Source organism: Littorina saxatilis, linkage group LG10 (assembly GCF_037325665.1).
Source record: "Littorina saxatilis isolate snail1 linkage group LG10, US_GU_Lsax_2.0, whole genome shotgun sequence".
NCBI lineage: Eukaryota > Metazoa > Mollusca > Gastropoda > Littorinimorpha > Littorinidae > Littorina > Littorina saxatilis.
The window spans coordinates 40096525-40114024 of record NC_090254.1 but is presented as its reverse complement, the minus strand read 5'-3'; the positions used below and the strand labels follow the sequence as shown (position 1 = coordinate 40114024).

General features: G+C 42.7%; 1 protein-coding gene and 1 long non-coding RNA gene across 2 annotated transcripts in view; one reads left to right on the top strand and one right to left on the bottom strand.

Annotated features, from left to right (window-relative positions):
- Positions 1-17500, bottom strand: part of LOC138978812 (uncharacterized) — a 155851-nt gene that overhangs the window by 38329 nt on the left and 100022 nt on the right. The window lies entirely within an intron of this gene.
- Positions 1-17500, top strand: part of LOC138978811 (neprilysin-like) — a 73198-nt gene that overhangs the window by 24023 nt on the left and 31675 nt on the right. Inside the window, exons 3-5 of the mRNA XM_070351595.1 lie at positions 3210-3386; positions 16133-16278; positions 17294-17326. Of these exons, the coding sequence (XP_070207696.1) occupies positions 3210-3386; positions 16133-16278; positions 17294-17326 (356 nt within the window). The remainder of the gene's footprint in view (positions 1-3209; positions 3387-16132; positions 16279-17293; positions 17327-17500) is intronic.

The window sequence follows — 17500 nt, the reverse complement described above, 5'->3', positions numbered from 1 at the left end:
GTGTACGTATAGTATACCTCCTCGTTGATGAAAGACAAAGTGTTTTGCTTGAGACGGTAGATTGATTTCGGACACATACATGGTTTAAACAGTGTTTTATTCAAATACAACTTTACAAGGCCATGAAAAAATTAATATGTTTTTATAAAGAAGCAGAACAAGATAGACTTATGAATGTGCTCTTAGAGACAAAATAACGAATTGTTGGACGATATTGTAAATTCGTAATTCATACATTTTCATTCGGACACATACATATACTATTGTAGGAGTTTGAAGAAATGAACAAAGAAGAAGAAGAGGAAGGAGAAGACTTTTTCTGCGTTCTTCCTGTAAACTGTTCCGTTCTCGTGAAGATGTATGTGCATGTGTAAAGAATACGACGCACAGTAACCTGCCTCGTCCGACACAGCAATAGTATTTCTTGTTCCTGAGACGGAATATATGTGACCCTCCACCACGAAATGAGTCGCATGTCACCTTTGCATGTATTTTATATTTTTACTGTTCAGAGTTTTTTATGCTCTATCCAGTGGTGAAAACCGTTTTAGAAAAGAGCAAAAACTTTTTGAGTTATAAGCCTGTGACTAAGGTGACCCTCACTCTGTTACGAGACACATCCGGACTTATTAAGCCTAGCGCAGAACCGCGCGAGGTGACATGCGACTCATTTCGAGGTGGAGGGTCACACATGTCTTTGGGTTAATTGGTTATTAGTGTTTCATGTCCCTTCAACGTATTTGGCTTTTTGGAACCGATTCAATTTTGTTTCCTTTCCTTGTTTAGATGATGGTCTCCGAGTTTGAAACTACTAACATTTGTGGAAGAAGGTCAGCTACCTTTGGGACAAATACAAATATACGGCGTGGCTCTTGCAAAATGTTCGGCTCTAGCGAAGATTAATTTGCTCTCTGTTGTTCCGACAATGATTTCCAGGTTGTTGTGGCTTTTTTGGGGGGATGGTTTTTTTTTTTTTTTTTTTTTTTTTTTGGGGGGGGGGGGGGGGGGCTGGATGGGTGGTGGTGTAAAGGTTAATTGTTTGTTGCGGTTCTTTAACAGTTTCTTTCTTGTTCCTTACTCTGTAGTTTCAGAAACAAGGGTTGATCAGCAGCTCTGCGCTTGGCGAAGAAAAAGACCCGTACTGGATATTACGGAGAATTTGCATTTTGTGTCAGGTTCTAAAAAAAAGGAAATACCGTCGAATTCCTCTTCCGAAATTAGAATACAGCAGACTAGCTTTTTAAAGCTTTTTTTTTTCTTTCTATTCGGGTAGAGAAGGGGAGAATTGGAGCGAAAGAGAGAGAGAGAGAGAGAGAGAGAGAGAGAGAGAGAGAGAGAGAGAGAGAGAGAGAGAGAGAGAGAGAGAGAGAGAGAGAGAGAGGATGAGAGGGAGAGAGAGAGAGAGAGAGAGAGAGAGAGAGAGAGAGAGAGAGAGAGAGAATTGAATTGAATTGAATTGAACTTTATTTAACAAGGATTAAGATTTAAGGCTACGCCTTTTCTTACAATCTGTCCTTGAGAGAGAGAGAGAGAGAGAGAGAGAGAGAGAGAGAGAGAGAGAGAAATAAATAAAGTAAGAAAGAAAGAGAGAGAGCGAGAGAGAGAGCGAGAGAGAGAGAGAGAGAGAGAGAGATAGATAGATAGATAGATAGATAGATAGATAGATAGATATATATATATATATAGAGAGAGAGAGAGAGAACAATAAATACAACAAACAATCAAACAAACGCACAAACAAACAAACAAACAAACAAGCAAACAAATGAACTAACTGAGCAACAAGCAACCCCTTCTCTTACCTTATTATCCTCGCGAATTTCGATCAATATCAGGGACTATGATTATATAGATTTGCTTAATTATTCAACCATTCAATTATTCAGCATACTTACCTTATTGTCAGCGCGAATCTCCGTGCGGGGAAACCTCAAGTAATATAACTATGAACTAACCTCACTTTTTCACACCAGACTTGACCGTGTTTTTTTTTTTACATGATCGTTCCTAAGCTTACAATACTTAACTCCATTCTTCTCTTTTCCTCTCCGTTCGCCTCCCTTTCCGTCTTCTCTCTTACCTTAGTACAGATATTGCCACAGACACAGTCTCAGACAGACAGACAGACAGACTGACAGACAGTACAGATATTGCCACAGACACAGTCTCAGACAGACAGACTGACAGACAGACAGACAGACAGGCAGACTGACAGACAGACAGACAGACCATCACACACAGACACACACACACACAACTCCCCCACCCACACACAAATACCCCCCCCCACACACACAAACACCCCCCCCACACACACACACAACCACACACCCCCCACCCACACACAAACACCCCCCCACACACACACACAAACACAAACCCCCTCACACACAAACACCCCACGTCCCAACACCCCCGGGCACACACAGACTTGTACATAGGTATAATGTCTAGTCGATACTTGTGTCTGGTATTTGAAGAATATTTACCGTTTTGAATACCGGAAACTACCGGTTAAAGCTGAACATCCGTCACCAGGACAAAGCCTTGCACCAGGGATACAGTCAGCGTTGCCAGGTACACCGGATATATTTCAGGCGTGAGTTCGAATCCCGCTCGCTGCCGCCTAGCGAGTTAAAAGTGGAGATTTTTCCGATCTCCTAGGTCAACTTATGTGCAGACCTGCTAGCGACTTAACCCCCTTCGTGTGTACACGCAAGCACAAGACCAAGTGCGCACGGAACAGATCCTGTAATCCATGTCGGAGTTCGGTGTGTTATGGAAACACGAAAATACCCAGCATGCCTACTCAACGAAAGCGGAGTGAAGCTGACTATGCTCTCAAAGTATAGTGTGGGGAACCCAAATGGGCAAACGAGCTCACACGTAACCAGAAAATTCTGGAACGCTGAAGAAGAAGAAGAAGATATGTTTTACAGGCACGAGAAAACAGAGCTACATCTGTCGCTCACGCGATGTTGGCCTTAAACACAAACTATGCTTATGAGCAGAATATACCTGCGCAGTTTCAGCGGCACAGACGACGCACTGCCTATTATTTATGCCGCGATAGGGATTATGACGAGTACTTGGCCTGTTTTTCTTTCATGCAACGTGTAGCGGGCTGGGATAAGCTGCAGTGCGTCGTCTGTCCTGCTGAAGTTACATATGTGAGCGGAGCCCTTTATCGGCACCGTTGTGTGTTTCAGACATTTGAAAGACGCCATCGTCAAAGACGGCACCGACCCTCAGGAACAGGTAGAACTGCTGCACACGTCGTCGTCGTCGTCGTCATTCACGACGTCGGCCACCATGGGCGACAGTCGACAGCCACCAAGTATCGGTGGCAGCAAGGCTGACCTTTGCCCCGACCCGGATCAGATCACGTGGGTATTAAGACAGTGAAGAAGGATAACTCATGTTGATTTTGTTTGTGGTGGTGAGAGTGGTGTTTGGTTGATTTGTTGATGTGATGGTGATGGCTGTCTTTACCCCCCCCCCCCCCCCCCCCCCCGTCTTTCTTAAATTTGGGTGCATGGGTTTAACTCTGTCCGTCTGATTCTGTTTGTCTGCCCGCACTTCTATCTCGGGTGCTGATCGGTCGATTGGGCTCAGATTTGGTGTGTAGTTGAGTTGAAGTAGACTACACCCGGTCGAAGCAAAACAAGTAGCGGGCGTATGTTGGTTGGCTATGGAGCGATCACGAACATTCGACCTAGACACAATCATTTGTCGTAGTAAGCGTAGACATCCGGTCTGCTCCCCGCCTAATGGCCGATGTCTTCCGTCTTCGGGGGACTACGTGGGTTTAAATTTGGAGTGGTCCTTCTCCTAGAGGAATTTCCTTGCAGGGATAGTGAGCCTCCTCTGCCCTCGTTTTAATTTGGAGTGATCTTCTCCTAGGACAGCTGCCTTCCAGGGTTGACGAGCCTGTCCTGCCCGGCTATTTAACCCATAGTTGGGGGTTGGTTCGTGGGCACCAGGGCGTATCCACACGTCTAGGGGCCAACCTCCTCCGAGTCCTTGTAGTTCAGCCTGGGGCCTTTCAGTACCCAGTTCACGCCTGTCGCCACGGCTATGGAGCGATAAATCGTGTTTGTTGCCTAAGGTGCTGAGTGGCATTAGGTTGATTTGCTATTGTGTTGGTTATGATTATCATGAATGTATATTTGTGACCCTCCACCACGGAATGAGTCGCATGTCACCTTTGCATGATTTTCATATTTTTACATTTTCCTAAAGAGTTTTTTATGCTCTATCCAGTGGTGAAAACCGTTTTAGAAAAGAGCAAAAACTGTTTGAGTTATAAGCCTGTGACTAAGGTGACCCTCACATTGTTACAAGACACTCCCCAGACTTATATTAAGTCTAGCGCAGAACCGCGCGAGGTGACATGCGACTCATTTCGTGGTGGAGGGTCACATTTATAGACCTGTAGATCAAAATAGACTCACAATCAATCGCGTATGTCTGACAGACTGATTGTCTCGGCGTTGCGTCTTTCCAGGCACGACTATCCTATTAAAGACATTTAAGCCTCATTAACTGGGCGAAGTCGATTTCTCGAAGTGGACTTCCCGAAGCTGGCTGCGCGAAACTTTGGCACTGCATTATCTGTAAAAAGTCTGTCGAAGTCTCCGCGTAATTGACTCCCGGCTGAATTAAGGACATCGTGTATACATCGGCTCGCAATAATTTGGAATTTCGTGCGGCTGTTCAATTCTCGGCTTTGAGATGTCATTTATGTATAGTTAATGTCCCATTTATGACCGAGAAGATTTAAACGCATACCAACGTTATTGTAATTCAATGGTCACATAATACTTTCCTGGACACTTTCACGATGAAGTCAACCAGCTGCTTCTTCTTCTTCTTCTTCTTCTTCGTTCATGGGCTTAGACGCCCACGTTCACTCATGTTTTTAGCACGAGTGGATTTTTACGTGTATGACCGTTTTTACCCCGCCATTCAGGCCTGTTTCTATAACCCACCGAACTCTGACATGAATACAGGGTCTTTTCCGTGCGCACTTGGTTTTGTGCTTGCGTGTACACACGAAGGGGGGTTAAGTCACTAGCAGGTCTGCACATAAGTTGACCTGGGAGATCGGAAAAATCTCCACTCTTAACCCACCAGGCGGCAGCGACCGGGATTCGATTAGGAGGCCGACGTCTTACCACCACGCCCCTGCGCCCGTCAGTCAACCAGCATATGCTTTTTGCTCTGTTCACATAATCTGAGCATCTCACATACTCACACGTAGGGATGCTTTCTCAACGCATGGTCCACAATTAATGTTATGATCTCTCAACCTTAATTTAATTTTGATCATAATTTTTATATTTTTAATTTTCAGAGCTTGTTTTTAATCCAAATATAACATATTTATATGCTTTTGGAATCAGAAAATGATGAAGAATAAGATGAACGTAAATTTGGATCGTTTTATAAAAATTTTTTTTTTTTACAATTTTCAGATTTTTAATGACCAAAGTCATTAATTAATTTTTAAGCCACCAAGCTGAAATGCAATACCGAAGTCCGGCCTTTGTCGAAGATTGCTTGGCCAAAATTTCAATCAACTTGATTGAAAAATAAGGGTGTGACAGTGCCGCCTCAACTTTTACAAAAAGCCGGATATGACGTCATCGAAGGTATTTATCGAAAAAAAGAAAAACATATGTCCGGGGATATCATTCCCAGGAACTCTCATGTAAAATGTCATAAAGATTGGTCCAGTAGTTTGGTCTGAATCGCTCTACACACACACACGCACAGTCACAAACACACACACACACATACACCACGACCCTCGTCTCGATTCCCCCTCTATGTTAAAACATTTAGTCAAAACTTGACTAAATGTAAAAACATAACAAGAATTTCGAGCCTACGGCTATCAATGTAACCTGAACTTACTTCTGTCTTACTGGCTTTTTCTTTCAAAGAAAATCCAAGTGTTTAATTCACTAGGTTACAATAGGTTCCCTTGAATCAGAGCTTATAGTTAGCTTGATGAAAAGTTGCCTCATATTGACATCTACGTGTTTAATGCATTGTGTCAAATGATTCCAATTTCCCCCGCAAACATAATTCTCGTTGCCCTGACACGTGAACTCGGGCACGTGCTAAAACAAATTGTAATAAAGACAACTCCAGGAAACATCTAGACTTTATTCTGTGGACACAAGGAAGAATTGACGACATTCATAACTGAGGCCAACTTTATCTTGCTTTTAAAACAGTTATTTATTGTTTATTTTTATTCATTTCTCTGTTGTGTTTTTCATAACTTCTGTGTACGGGTGACCATGTTGGCATCTGATGCTGAGGAGAGGGGGGGGGGGGGGGGGGGGGTTTGCGGAGAAGGGGGGGGGGGATGCACGCCTAGTGCAAGCCCCCCTCTTCCTCCCCACCGAAAAAAAACCCGTCTCCGTCCAATCTACTGTTTGATTATTGAAAATGTGACAGGGGAGGCTACCGCTCCTTTCACAGCAGACTCTGCACCCGAGTTGTTGGCCTTTAAGTCAACACCCGTGGTTTGTGAGATTCTGTTTGTGATGGGGTCTGGTGGTTTCCGATTGTCTGTATGTTCATGGAAACCTTCGGGTTTGCATAACAGTTTTTATAGGGCTAAGAAATTAGCCCTAACATTTTCAATCCTGTTTGATTGCACTTCGCTTCCCGAGGTGATCGTAGTGTTTCGGCACACGGCCACATCTGGCGCTTGCGAACAGGGATGGGACTCGGCATGATATGTTCAGATAATGGCATAATATGACCACTGAACATTTTCTTGCTGTTCCCATTCTGCGAACTTGGGATGGACAGTGGTCCCCCGGTTCGGAACTTCGGGACGAAGTTCATTTCAAACGGGGGCGATTGTGACAGGGGAGGCTACCGCTCCTTTCACAGCAGACTCTGCACCCGAGTTGTTGGCCTTTAAGTCAACACCCGTGGATTGTGAGATTATGTTTGTGATGGGGTCTGGTGGTTTCCGATTGTCTGTATGTTCATGGAAACCTTCGGGTTTGCATAACAGTTTTTATAGGGCTAAGAAATTATCCCTAACATCGAAAGTTCAAGCTGGCGCCATCACCAACCTGTGCCTGCGGTCAAGAGGACCAAACAGCGGAACACATCTTACAGCGATGTCCCTTACTAGATGAGGAACGAAAAGAAGTGTGGCCGTCACCAACTCCCTTGCAGACCAAACTATACGGCAGTCGACAGGAGTTGGAGAAAACGACAACATTTATCACCAGTGCTGGACTGATTGTGTAACCTCTGCGAACGCCAAGAAGAAAGAGAAGAAGAGCCCTAACATTTTCAATCCTGTTTGATTGCACTTCGCTTCCCGAGGTGATCGTAGTGTTTCGGCACACGGTTACACAAACATGGGAAGAGCTACCATCATCAATTTACCGTCCCCCCCCCCCCCCCACTAAACCTCCACCCACCCTCTCACCCCCTCCCACCCTTCCCCCTCCTTCGCCAGCCCCGCATCTGATTTTGCTCCGATTGGTTGCAGACCGCTGCTCAAATTATCGCCCATTTGCTGTTCTTCTCGACTTATTTTTGTGTCTACCCCCTGCGGGTTAGGGGGAAGAATTTACCCGATGCTCCCCAGCATGTCGTAAGAGGCGACTAACGGATTCTGTTTCTCCTTTAACCTACCCTTGTTAAGTGTTTCTTGTCTGGAATATAGTCCATGTTTGTCAAGATTTTTAGTCAAGCTGTATGTAAGAAATGTTCAGTCCTTTGTACTGGAAACTTGCATTCTCCCAGTAAGGTGATATATTGTACTACGTTGCAAGCCCCTGGAGCAATTGTTTGATTGGTGCTTTTGTGAACAAGAAACAATCAACAAGTGGCTCTATCCCATCTCCCCCCCACCCCCCACCCCCCCTTTCCCCGACGCGATATAACCTTCGTGGTTGAAAACGACGTTAAAGGCACAGTAAGCCTCCCGTAAACCATCACAGATACTGTCAGGCTTTTACACACAGTACAAACACCCTTCCATTTGAACGCTCACCAAACGGGAACATCCTAGGTGCCCTACGTAAAGAGCGAGCAATTTTCAAAGAATTTATTTTTGCGTGGTTTATCTTACCCCTGAGCCATCGTGAACCCGTGTGATCCAGTTTCCCTTTTTCACAATGCAGTCGTCAGTTTGTAATTTGAATGGGGCTCGCTGTGAGCTTATCTGCAATAGCACGTTATGTACCTCTGACTTTTCACGAAAAAAACGAATGTGATTCATAAGAACTCTAGCGATGGCTTTTGACTGCCTATAAACCGTCGTCTGCTACGAAAATCACGACCTTGCGTGACCCTGCTTTCGGGCTTTTCAAACTTTCAAAACTTCGAATTGTACTGATCTTGTCTTGATGAAAAAATAATTCTTTTATGATTTAAGAATGTTTGTGTAACAAGCTGAGAATTTATTATTTAGATTTTAAAAGTTAGGTCTAGCGCCAAAACGCACCACGGTCCGAATCATTCTGATAATCATCGCTCCACGGCTATCGCCAGTTGAAGGGAAGTAACTCATTTTTGACCTGAGTTCAGGATGGGTCCGATTGAGATGGAGACAATCCGAAAAATTATTTCTTTGAAAATTGCTCGCTCTTTACGTAGGGCACCTAGGATGTTCCCGTTCGGTGAGTGTTCAAATGGAAGGGTGTTTGTACTGTGTGTAAAAGCCTGACAGTATCTGTGATGGTTTACGGGAGGCTTACTGTCCGGGCGTGATTTCCGGTATCATAACAGCCGTCCAGCACCAAAACGAGGCGCCATTGTTGTAGCAGCCCAAGTCCACGAAAATAAATTCTTTGAAAATTTCTCACGCTCGACAGAAAGCAGCCAGGATGTTCCCGTTCGGTGAGCGTTCAAATGGAAGTATGCTTGTACTGTATGTAGACGCTCGGGGAGCTCTGTGATGGTTTACGGGAGGCTTACTGTGCCTTTAAACACCAAATAAAGAAAGAATGTCTTTGTCTCTGTATCGTATTTCCGTCTTGATTCTATTATTGCAGAGAGCAACCCCCTCCCCCCCCCCCTTTCCCTCGCCCCCACCGCCATCTGATTTCGCCCCCATTGGTTAGTTTTTCATAAAACGCCCTTTCCCGTTTCTCTTCTTTTCTTTCTTTGTGTCTTTACGTCTGTATCATATTTTTGTCTAAATTCTATTACTGCATAAAGATGAGAGCAATAAACACCTCCACCAGCACACATTGCCGTCTCCTGATTTTGCCCTTATCGGTTCCATTCCTCTGTTTCTTAGATATTCCTTTCCCTGGTCTTCTCGAACTATGTTTTTGTCAGCCTGTGTCATATTCCCGTCTCGATTCTATCATCGCAGAGAGAGGAGAGCTCCTCCCCCCCCCCCCCACACTTCTTCTGTGATCCCCCCTCCCTCCCCCCAATTGGTTCCACTCCACTGTTCCATGAATTGCCAATTCTCTTGTCTTCTCGGCCTATGTTTGTGTCAGTGTGTATCATATTTCTGATTTGATTTTATGAATGGAGACAAGGAGAGGGCAGCCCGTGCTCTAACTGCTACCCCCCGCCCGTCCCCCCCCCCTCCCTCCCTCAACTCTCTCCCCCCCCCCCCCACCCCGCACATCTGATTTTGCCTTTAGCGGTTTTTCTTTTTTGTTACATAAATTCTCCTTTCCTTTATCCTTTCTGCCAATGTTTTGTAAATCTGTATTATATTTTCGTCTTGATTTTATAATTCCCCCATCTGATTATGCCTGTATGGATTCTACTTCACTGTTACACAAATGGTCTTTTCCTGTATTTTCTCTGCCAATACCTTTCTCAATCTGTATCATAGTTCCCTCTTGATTTGATGTTTCCGTCCCCCCCCCCCTCCCTCGACCTCCCCCCCCCCCCCCACATCTGATTTTGACTATCGATTTTTCTTTACTGTTACATAAATCATCCTTTCCTTTATCCTTTATGCCAATGTTTTGTTAATCTTTATGATATTTCCGTCTTGATTTGATAATTGTAGAAAAGGGGACGGCACCGCTACCCCCCCCCCCCCCACCGAACCATCTCCTCCCTCCACCATCCTATTTTGTTTTAATATGTACTGTTACCAAAAAATATTTTGTATCATAATAATATTTCCGTCTTGATTGGATAAGTGTTGCAACCCAAGCTCTCACCACACTCCATGCCCCGCCAACCAACGCCACCCCCACCCGGCCCCAGCCCCAGCCAAACATTGCTCAACTGATTTTGCCCCATCAATTCTACAGCGCTGTTTCATAAATTGTCCTTTCCTTTTGTCCGTCTGTATCTCATTTCCGTTTTGATTTGATTGCCGCAGCTGTTTTAACGTTGTGTGATAAATGACATAGAAGGTTGGAAGGCATGCAGTGCTCTTACGACAGAATGAGAACAGATAGAATAAAAGAACCACAAAAAAACCAGCAAACTTTTGCTGTGTCGACAAATGACTCTCCGTCTCGTTCTTCTCTCAAGCTTAAACTTTGCTTCACACGAATTCATCCAGTGAATAAATGGCCAACAAAGCCAGAATTTAGGCTAACTGCCCATTGTGAAGACAGTTACGCCCAGAAGAATGGAGCGCCTAGGAAGCTTTAAGAGTGTATTCTCTGTCACTGTCCTCACGCTTTGCTTGTAGCGCATCAGTCGGGCCTCCGGCGTTTTACATTCGTCATGCTGTTTGCTTTGGTAAGAACAGAGACGATAAAACGACGCCGCAGAAATCTAGAAAAATGAAGTGACATCAGGCCTCAGAAACCTATAAAGAGGTCGAGTGACGAAAACGTAGAAAGCAAGTCAGGTAGAGTTTCGTGCACGCTAAAGACCCAAAACAAAATACAAAAACAAAACAGTGGTTATTTGGTGCATCAAATTCATTCGTCAGCACAATTTTTTTTTATTGAAAAATGTGAAAGATCAAATAAAGAATGATTCCAGTTTGCTATTTTGTTGATCAAAGAATGATAAAGGACAAAACAAGGAACAAAAGGGAAAAATAAAAAAGCTCTCTGCCCTTTTCTTCAAGATTGGTAAAAAGAAAACAGAAAAAGACGCGCAGAAGTCTTATCTGGCTTATAGTGGGCGTCGCCGTCGTAATATTATTGTTTCTAAGGGTCCGGAGTTTGCTCACGATGTTTGGAGACTGGGAGTGAGGAAAGGATAATTGCCGTAAATCATCATCCCCTGCTTGCGTGCTTCAAGATTTCGCAGGGGATAATTTTAGTAATGTGAGTCTTCTGTTGCGTCTAGTCTGTTTTTTTTCTTCTTTTTGCTTTTGTTTTGTTATATTTAGTCAAGTTTTGACTAAATATTTTAACATCGAGGGGGAATCGAAACGAGGGTCGTGGTGTATGTGCGTGTGTCTGTCTGTCTGTCTGTCTGTCTGTGTGTGTGTGTAGAGCGATTCAGACTAAACTACTGGACCGATCTTTATGAAATTTGACACGAGAGTTCCTGGGTATGAAATCCCCGAACGTTTTTTTCATTTTTTTGATAAATGTCTTTGATGACGTCATATCCGGCTTTTCGTGAAAGTTGAGGCGGCACTGTCACGCCCTCATTTTTCAACCAAATTGGTTGAAATTTTGGTCAAGTAATCTTCGACGAAGCCCGGACTTCGGTATTGCATTTCAGCTTGGTGGCTTAAAAATTAATTAATGACTTTGGTCATTAAAAATCTGAAAATTGTAAAAAAAAAATAAAAATTTATAAAACGATCCAAATTTACGTTTATCTTATTCTCCATCATTTGCTGATTCCAAAAACATATAAATATGTTATATTCGGATTACAAACAAGCTCTGAAAATTAAATATATCAAAATTATTATCAAAATTTTTTTTTCGAAATCAATTTAAAAACACTTTCATCTTATTCCTTGTCGGTTCCTGATTCCAAAAATATATAGATATGATATGTTTGGATTAAAAACACGCTCAGAAAGTTAAAACGAAGAGAGGTACAGAAAAGCGTGCTATCCTTCTCAGCGCAACGAATACCCCGCTCTTCTTGTCAATTCCACGGACACTGCCTTTGCCACGGGCGGTGGAGTGACGATGCTACGAGTATACGGTCTTGCTGCGTTGCGTTGCGTTCAGTTTCATTCTGTGAGTTCGACAGCTACTTGACTAAATATTGTATTTTCGCCTTACGCGACTTGTTTTCAGTGTTTTGTTTCTTTCTCTCATTGCCTTTTATCTCATTTGTGTGTGTGTGTGTGGGTGTGAAGTATTGTTTTCTGTTGGATATGCGTTCTTTGTTAAAATGCGTTCTTTATTTTAAAACTACATCAGCCCTATATGTTTCTTCTGGTCTTATTATTCGTTGAACTGAATAGAGAGAACAGAATAACTTTAAACATCTTATCACTTTTAAAAAGGGTTATACTCTAGGCTTTTTTTGCACAGTATGTTGAGTACAACATGCAGATATTGATCTCGAAAGAGTGCAATCGACATTCGATGACGCCACATTCAAAGCAGAACGGACAGAAGCAACAGCCACAAACAAGGCGTACACAAAAGTAACGTTTAGGAAAATAACAGAACTACGAGGGTCACCTGAAAAGTACTGAGCCTTGCAAGGAAGAAATCAACCCACAGGATTAGAACAAGTTGACATTTCAACATTGTCCCTCCTGACCTCCACACACTTGTGTCATCTGTGCCTCAGATCCTTTTTGCAGTTGCTGCAGAAGCTTTTGTATTGCAACCACAACGGGCGCAGTGGCGTGGTGGTAAGACGTCGGCCTCCTAATCGGGAGGTCGTGAGTTCGAATCCCGGTCGCTGCTGCCTGGTGGGTTAAGAGTGGAGACTTTTTCCGATCATCCAGGTCAACTTATGTGCAGACCTGCTAGTGACTTAACCCCCTTCGTGTGTACACGCAAGCACAAGACCAAGTGCGCACGGAACAGATCCTGTAATCCATGGCAGAGTTCGGTGGGTTATAGAAACACGAACATACCCAGCATGCCTCCCCCGAAATCGGCGTAACTATGCTGCCTGAATAGCGGGGTAAAACGGTCATACACGTAAAAATCCACTCGTACTAAAAACATGAGTGAACGTGGGAGTCTAATCCCATGAACGAAGAAGAAGAAAAAGAAGAAGAAGTATTACAACCGGAAGAAGTCTGAAAGGCCCTCGCACCTGCACAAAGACAAACAAGCAAACAATAAAACATCAAGAGAAAAACAAGAACAAACGGTAAACAGGTCGTCGGTTTAAACCTACAGCAATGATATCAGTGAAGTATTCGCACAGCGAAATAAAAAACAAGAACACACGGAAAACAAGACGTGGGTTTGAACCTACAACGTATTTGCACAACGAAAGTAAAAACCAAGAACAAACGGTAAACACGTCGTGGGTTTGAACCTACAACAGTGATATCAGTGACGTATTCGCACAACGAGAGTAAAAAACAAGAACAAACGGTAAACCGGTCGTTGGTTTGACGAACATCAATGATTTCGTATTCGCAGAACGAGAGTAAAACAAAACTAAACGGTAAACTGACCGTGGGTTTGAACCTACAACAATTATATCAGTGACGTATTCGCACAACGAGAGTAAAAAACAAGAACAAACGGTAAACCGGTCGTTGGTTTGACGAACATCAATGATTTCGTATTCGCAGAACGAGAGTAAAACAAAACTAAACGGTAAACTGACCGTGGGTTTGAACCTACAACAATTATATCAGTGACGTATTCGCACAACGAGAGTAAAAAACCAGAACAAACGGTAAAAAAGGTCGTCGGTTTCAACGTACAACACTTATTTCAGTGACGTATTCGCACAACGAGAGTAAAAAACAAGAACAAACGCTAAACAAATCGTGGGTTTGACCCTACAATGATTTCAGTGAAGATTTGTCACAGCCAGAGTATCTCTCATGAAGTTGGACTGCAAATTGAACAACACAATCGTGTGACAAACAAGAAGGAGGCCACCATGGTTTCCAAACAAGAGCCCGCATGGTGACGATAGCGAAAACAACAACAACACTGACATAACAATGTCTAGATCAAGACCCATTAACGCAAAGTTCACTATGGCAACCACAGCAACAACAACAGTGGTAGCAGCAGTGACAACACCATCAACAACAAAAACAACAACAACAACAGCAAAAACAGCAAAAACAGCAACAACAAAAAACAAAAACAACAACAACAACAACGACGACGACGACGACGTGCGTGCGTGCGTTCTCCTGTGCGTGCATGTGTCTGTTTATCTCCTCTTCTCTCTCTCTCTCTCTCTCTCTCTCTCTCTCTCTCTCTCTCTCTCTCTCTCTCTCATTCTCTCTCTCTTTGTCCCTCTCTCTCTATCTCTCTCTTATTCCATCCTAAACAATCAGGATTTAGAGCTAAGCATTCCTGCCACACTGCCTTAATCTCTCTTGTTGATCAGTGGTTGGACAAAATAAACGATAATGAATTCTGTGGTGCCATTTTCGTAGACTTTGCAAAAGCCTTTGACGTAATTGATCACACATTATTGCTTAGAAAATTCGGTTTGTATGGCGTCGGATATGATACTATCAATCTTGTTAGTTCATTCCTCTCTGACAGACAACAGACAGTTCTTACAAACACTAGAGCATCGAGCATGCAAGCTGTAGATTACGGTGTACCACAAGGATCGGTATTAGGACCTCTGCTCTTCTCAATATATGTTAATGACCTCCCCCTTTATATTCAACATTTATGTGAACTTTTTGCAGATGATACCACAATTCACTCCAGTAACAAAAATTTAACTCGCTTATCAGAATCCCTCCAAGGAAGTCTAAACCAGCTGACAGAATGGACTGACCTAAATCACATGTCTCTTAACCCAAAGAAAACCAAATATATGATAATTACAACTGGACAAAAACGACAGAATTTTACCTCAACTGGTCCCGATTTAATGATTGACGGCAATATAGTGGAAAAAGTCGACCATCACAAAGTTCTAGGTGTCCACATCGATAACAACCTGTCTTGGTCAACTCACATTGAACAACTTAGTAAATTAGTGTCAAAGAAAGTGTACCTCTTATCTAGAATTAAACACTTCCTTAATTGTCAAGCCAGGAAGTTATTTTTCACTGCTCATATTCAGTCTCTTATTGATTACGCATCCACTCTATGGGACTCTGCAAGTGATAATTCCCTAAAGCTACTCAGCAGATTACACAAAAGAGCGCTAAAAGTAGTATTACTCAAACAGACTACTCTCACCGACTCAGACTACATCAACATAGGGGTCCTACCTCTAAAGTCAAGAATGAATTACAACAAAGGAATAATGATGCATAAAATTATGACAGAAAATGCACCACTTTATAAAACTAAACACTCCTCTTCCCAGGAGAGACCTATTTAAATCAAGTCTTGTTTATTCAGGAAGCAGCCTCTGGAACGCTCTTCCGGACGCCCTGCGGCAATCCACCAACACGGATTCTTTTAGAACCAAATATTCTTTCCATTTAATGAACTCTATGAACAAATAAACTTGATTGGTATGTTTTCTTTGTATACAGTTGTTCATTATCGGAATTATGGTTTATTGTGACAAAATCACGAAGATTTGGCTCTGTAATACATTGTTTTGCTGAGCTAATGTATTGTTGGGTTACTTTCCGTTTATCTTCATTGCTTTACACCCAATTTTGAACACTACCTTATGATCTACAATGCTTCTACATAATGCGCTTCATGTACATAAACTTATATGTTCTGCCATTAATGTTTTTATGTAACCTTTTTTTTTTTTTTTTTTTTTCTCCCTAGTCATAGTTATAGTAAAATAGTTTAATCCCTCTTTAGGGCGAGGGCCAGATGCAAAAAAGCATATCTATGCTTATTCTTGTCACCCTCGAAAAATAAAGATTTGTCATTGTCATTGTCATTGTCATTGTCTCTCATTCTCTCTCTCTTTCTCTCTTTCTCTCTCTCTTTCTCTCTTTCTCTCTCTATCTCTCTCTCTCTCTCTCTCTCTCTCTCTCTCTCTCTCTCTCTCTCTCTCTTGTCTGTGTCTGTGTGTAAAATGTGCGGCAGCTTCAATCACTACAGAACTTTTGTGATTCTACTGCATTTTGTTTATTTCTTTTCAGATTTGCAGAAGGCAGTCCCTTGCAGAACCGCACCAGGTTGGAGAAATGTCTCATCGTCCTCATCATTCTCTTCTTCATCGCTGCCGTGGCCTTCCTCACTCTCTTTCTCACATTTTTCTTCATTTGGCAGAAAGAAGATGGTACAAGTGAGTATACATCGTCCAAAATCCAAAAACAGATCAAATCAAAATAAATCAAGTCAAATGTGACCCTCCACCACGAAATGAGTCGCATGTCACCTCGCGCGGTTCTGCGCTATGCTTGCTATTAGTCCGGAGAGTGTCTGGTAACAGTGTGAGGGTTACCTTAGTCACAGGCTTATCACTCAACCAGTTTTCGCTCTTTTCTAAAACGGGTTTTACCACTGGATAGAGCATACACAATTCTTTAGGATAATGTAAAAATATGAAAATCATGCAAAGGTGACATGCGACTCATTCCGTGGTGGAGGGTCACAAATTTACTTTATTATCTCACATGGAGAAATTGTAGTGATAGTGCATGTAACATACAGACACACGAAAAGCTACAGCATTACAATTGTATTTAAATATATGTACTACTAGATGAATTCCCGCTTCGCCGGGTACGGCTTCGCCGGGAAGAAGAAGAGCCGAATACCCGGCTTCGCACCGTACGAAGGAAGGGAGATAAACGGGCAAAACACTGGAGAAGATAAGGAAGAGTTACTGGGAATGGTTGTACAGAAAAACCAAAATCGGTTCAGCGCTGGGCGCTGAGAGCACGCACGTGTTCAAAATTTTCCACGATTGTGTCCGAGGTCTACCTGAATATGCCCACCAAATTTGAAGCAGATCCATCGAGAATTTTGGCCGTGAATTGCGAACACACAGACAGACAGACAGACAGACACAAGCCGTATATAGATATAGAAGTTAATAACATTGTTCTCAATTACTTAAACACCTCAGATATAGGGCGAACGTTCCAACATTCATAATAAAAAAACCAAGAATAATTGGAACGTTTAATTTTTGACAAAACAAAACGTTATATTTACAGAACGTCGACCGGTAGACAGATAAACACTTATGGTACAAATAATAAACTTAGCTGGAAATCGTCGATGAATCTTCCATGTAATATGCCGTGTGAGCTAAAAGTGTATGACATTTCAGTTGTGGTTTTCTTTCTTTTCAGAAGTATGCACAACGCACGACTGTCTTGAAACTGGTAAGTATACTTTAAAATTGGATTGCATACATGCATGCGCCAGTCATTTTCAAACAATTTTAACAAACCTATTTCGTGAACAACACTATAAACACTATAACAGATGATGACGACGTGTGTGTGTGGGGACACGTGTGATTGTATAGAGCAAATCAAACTTTCCATCGTTTTTCA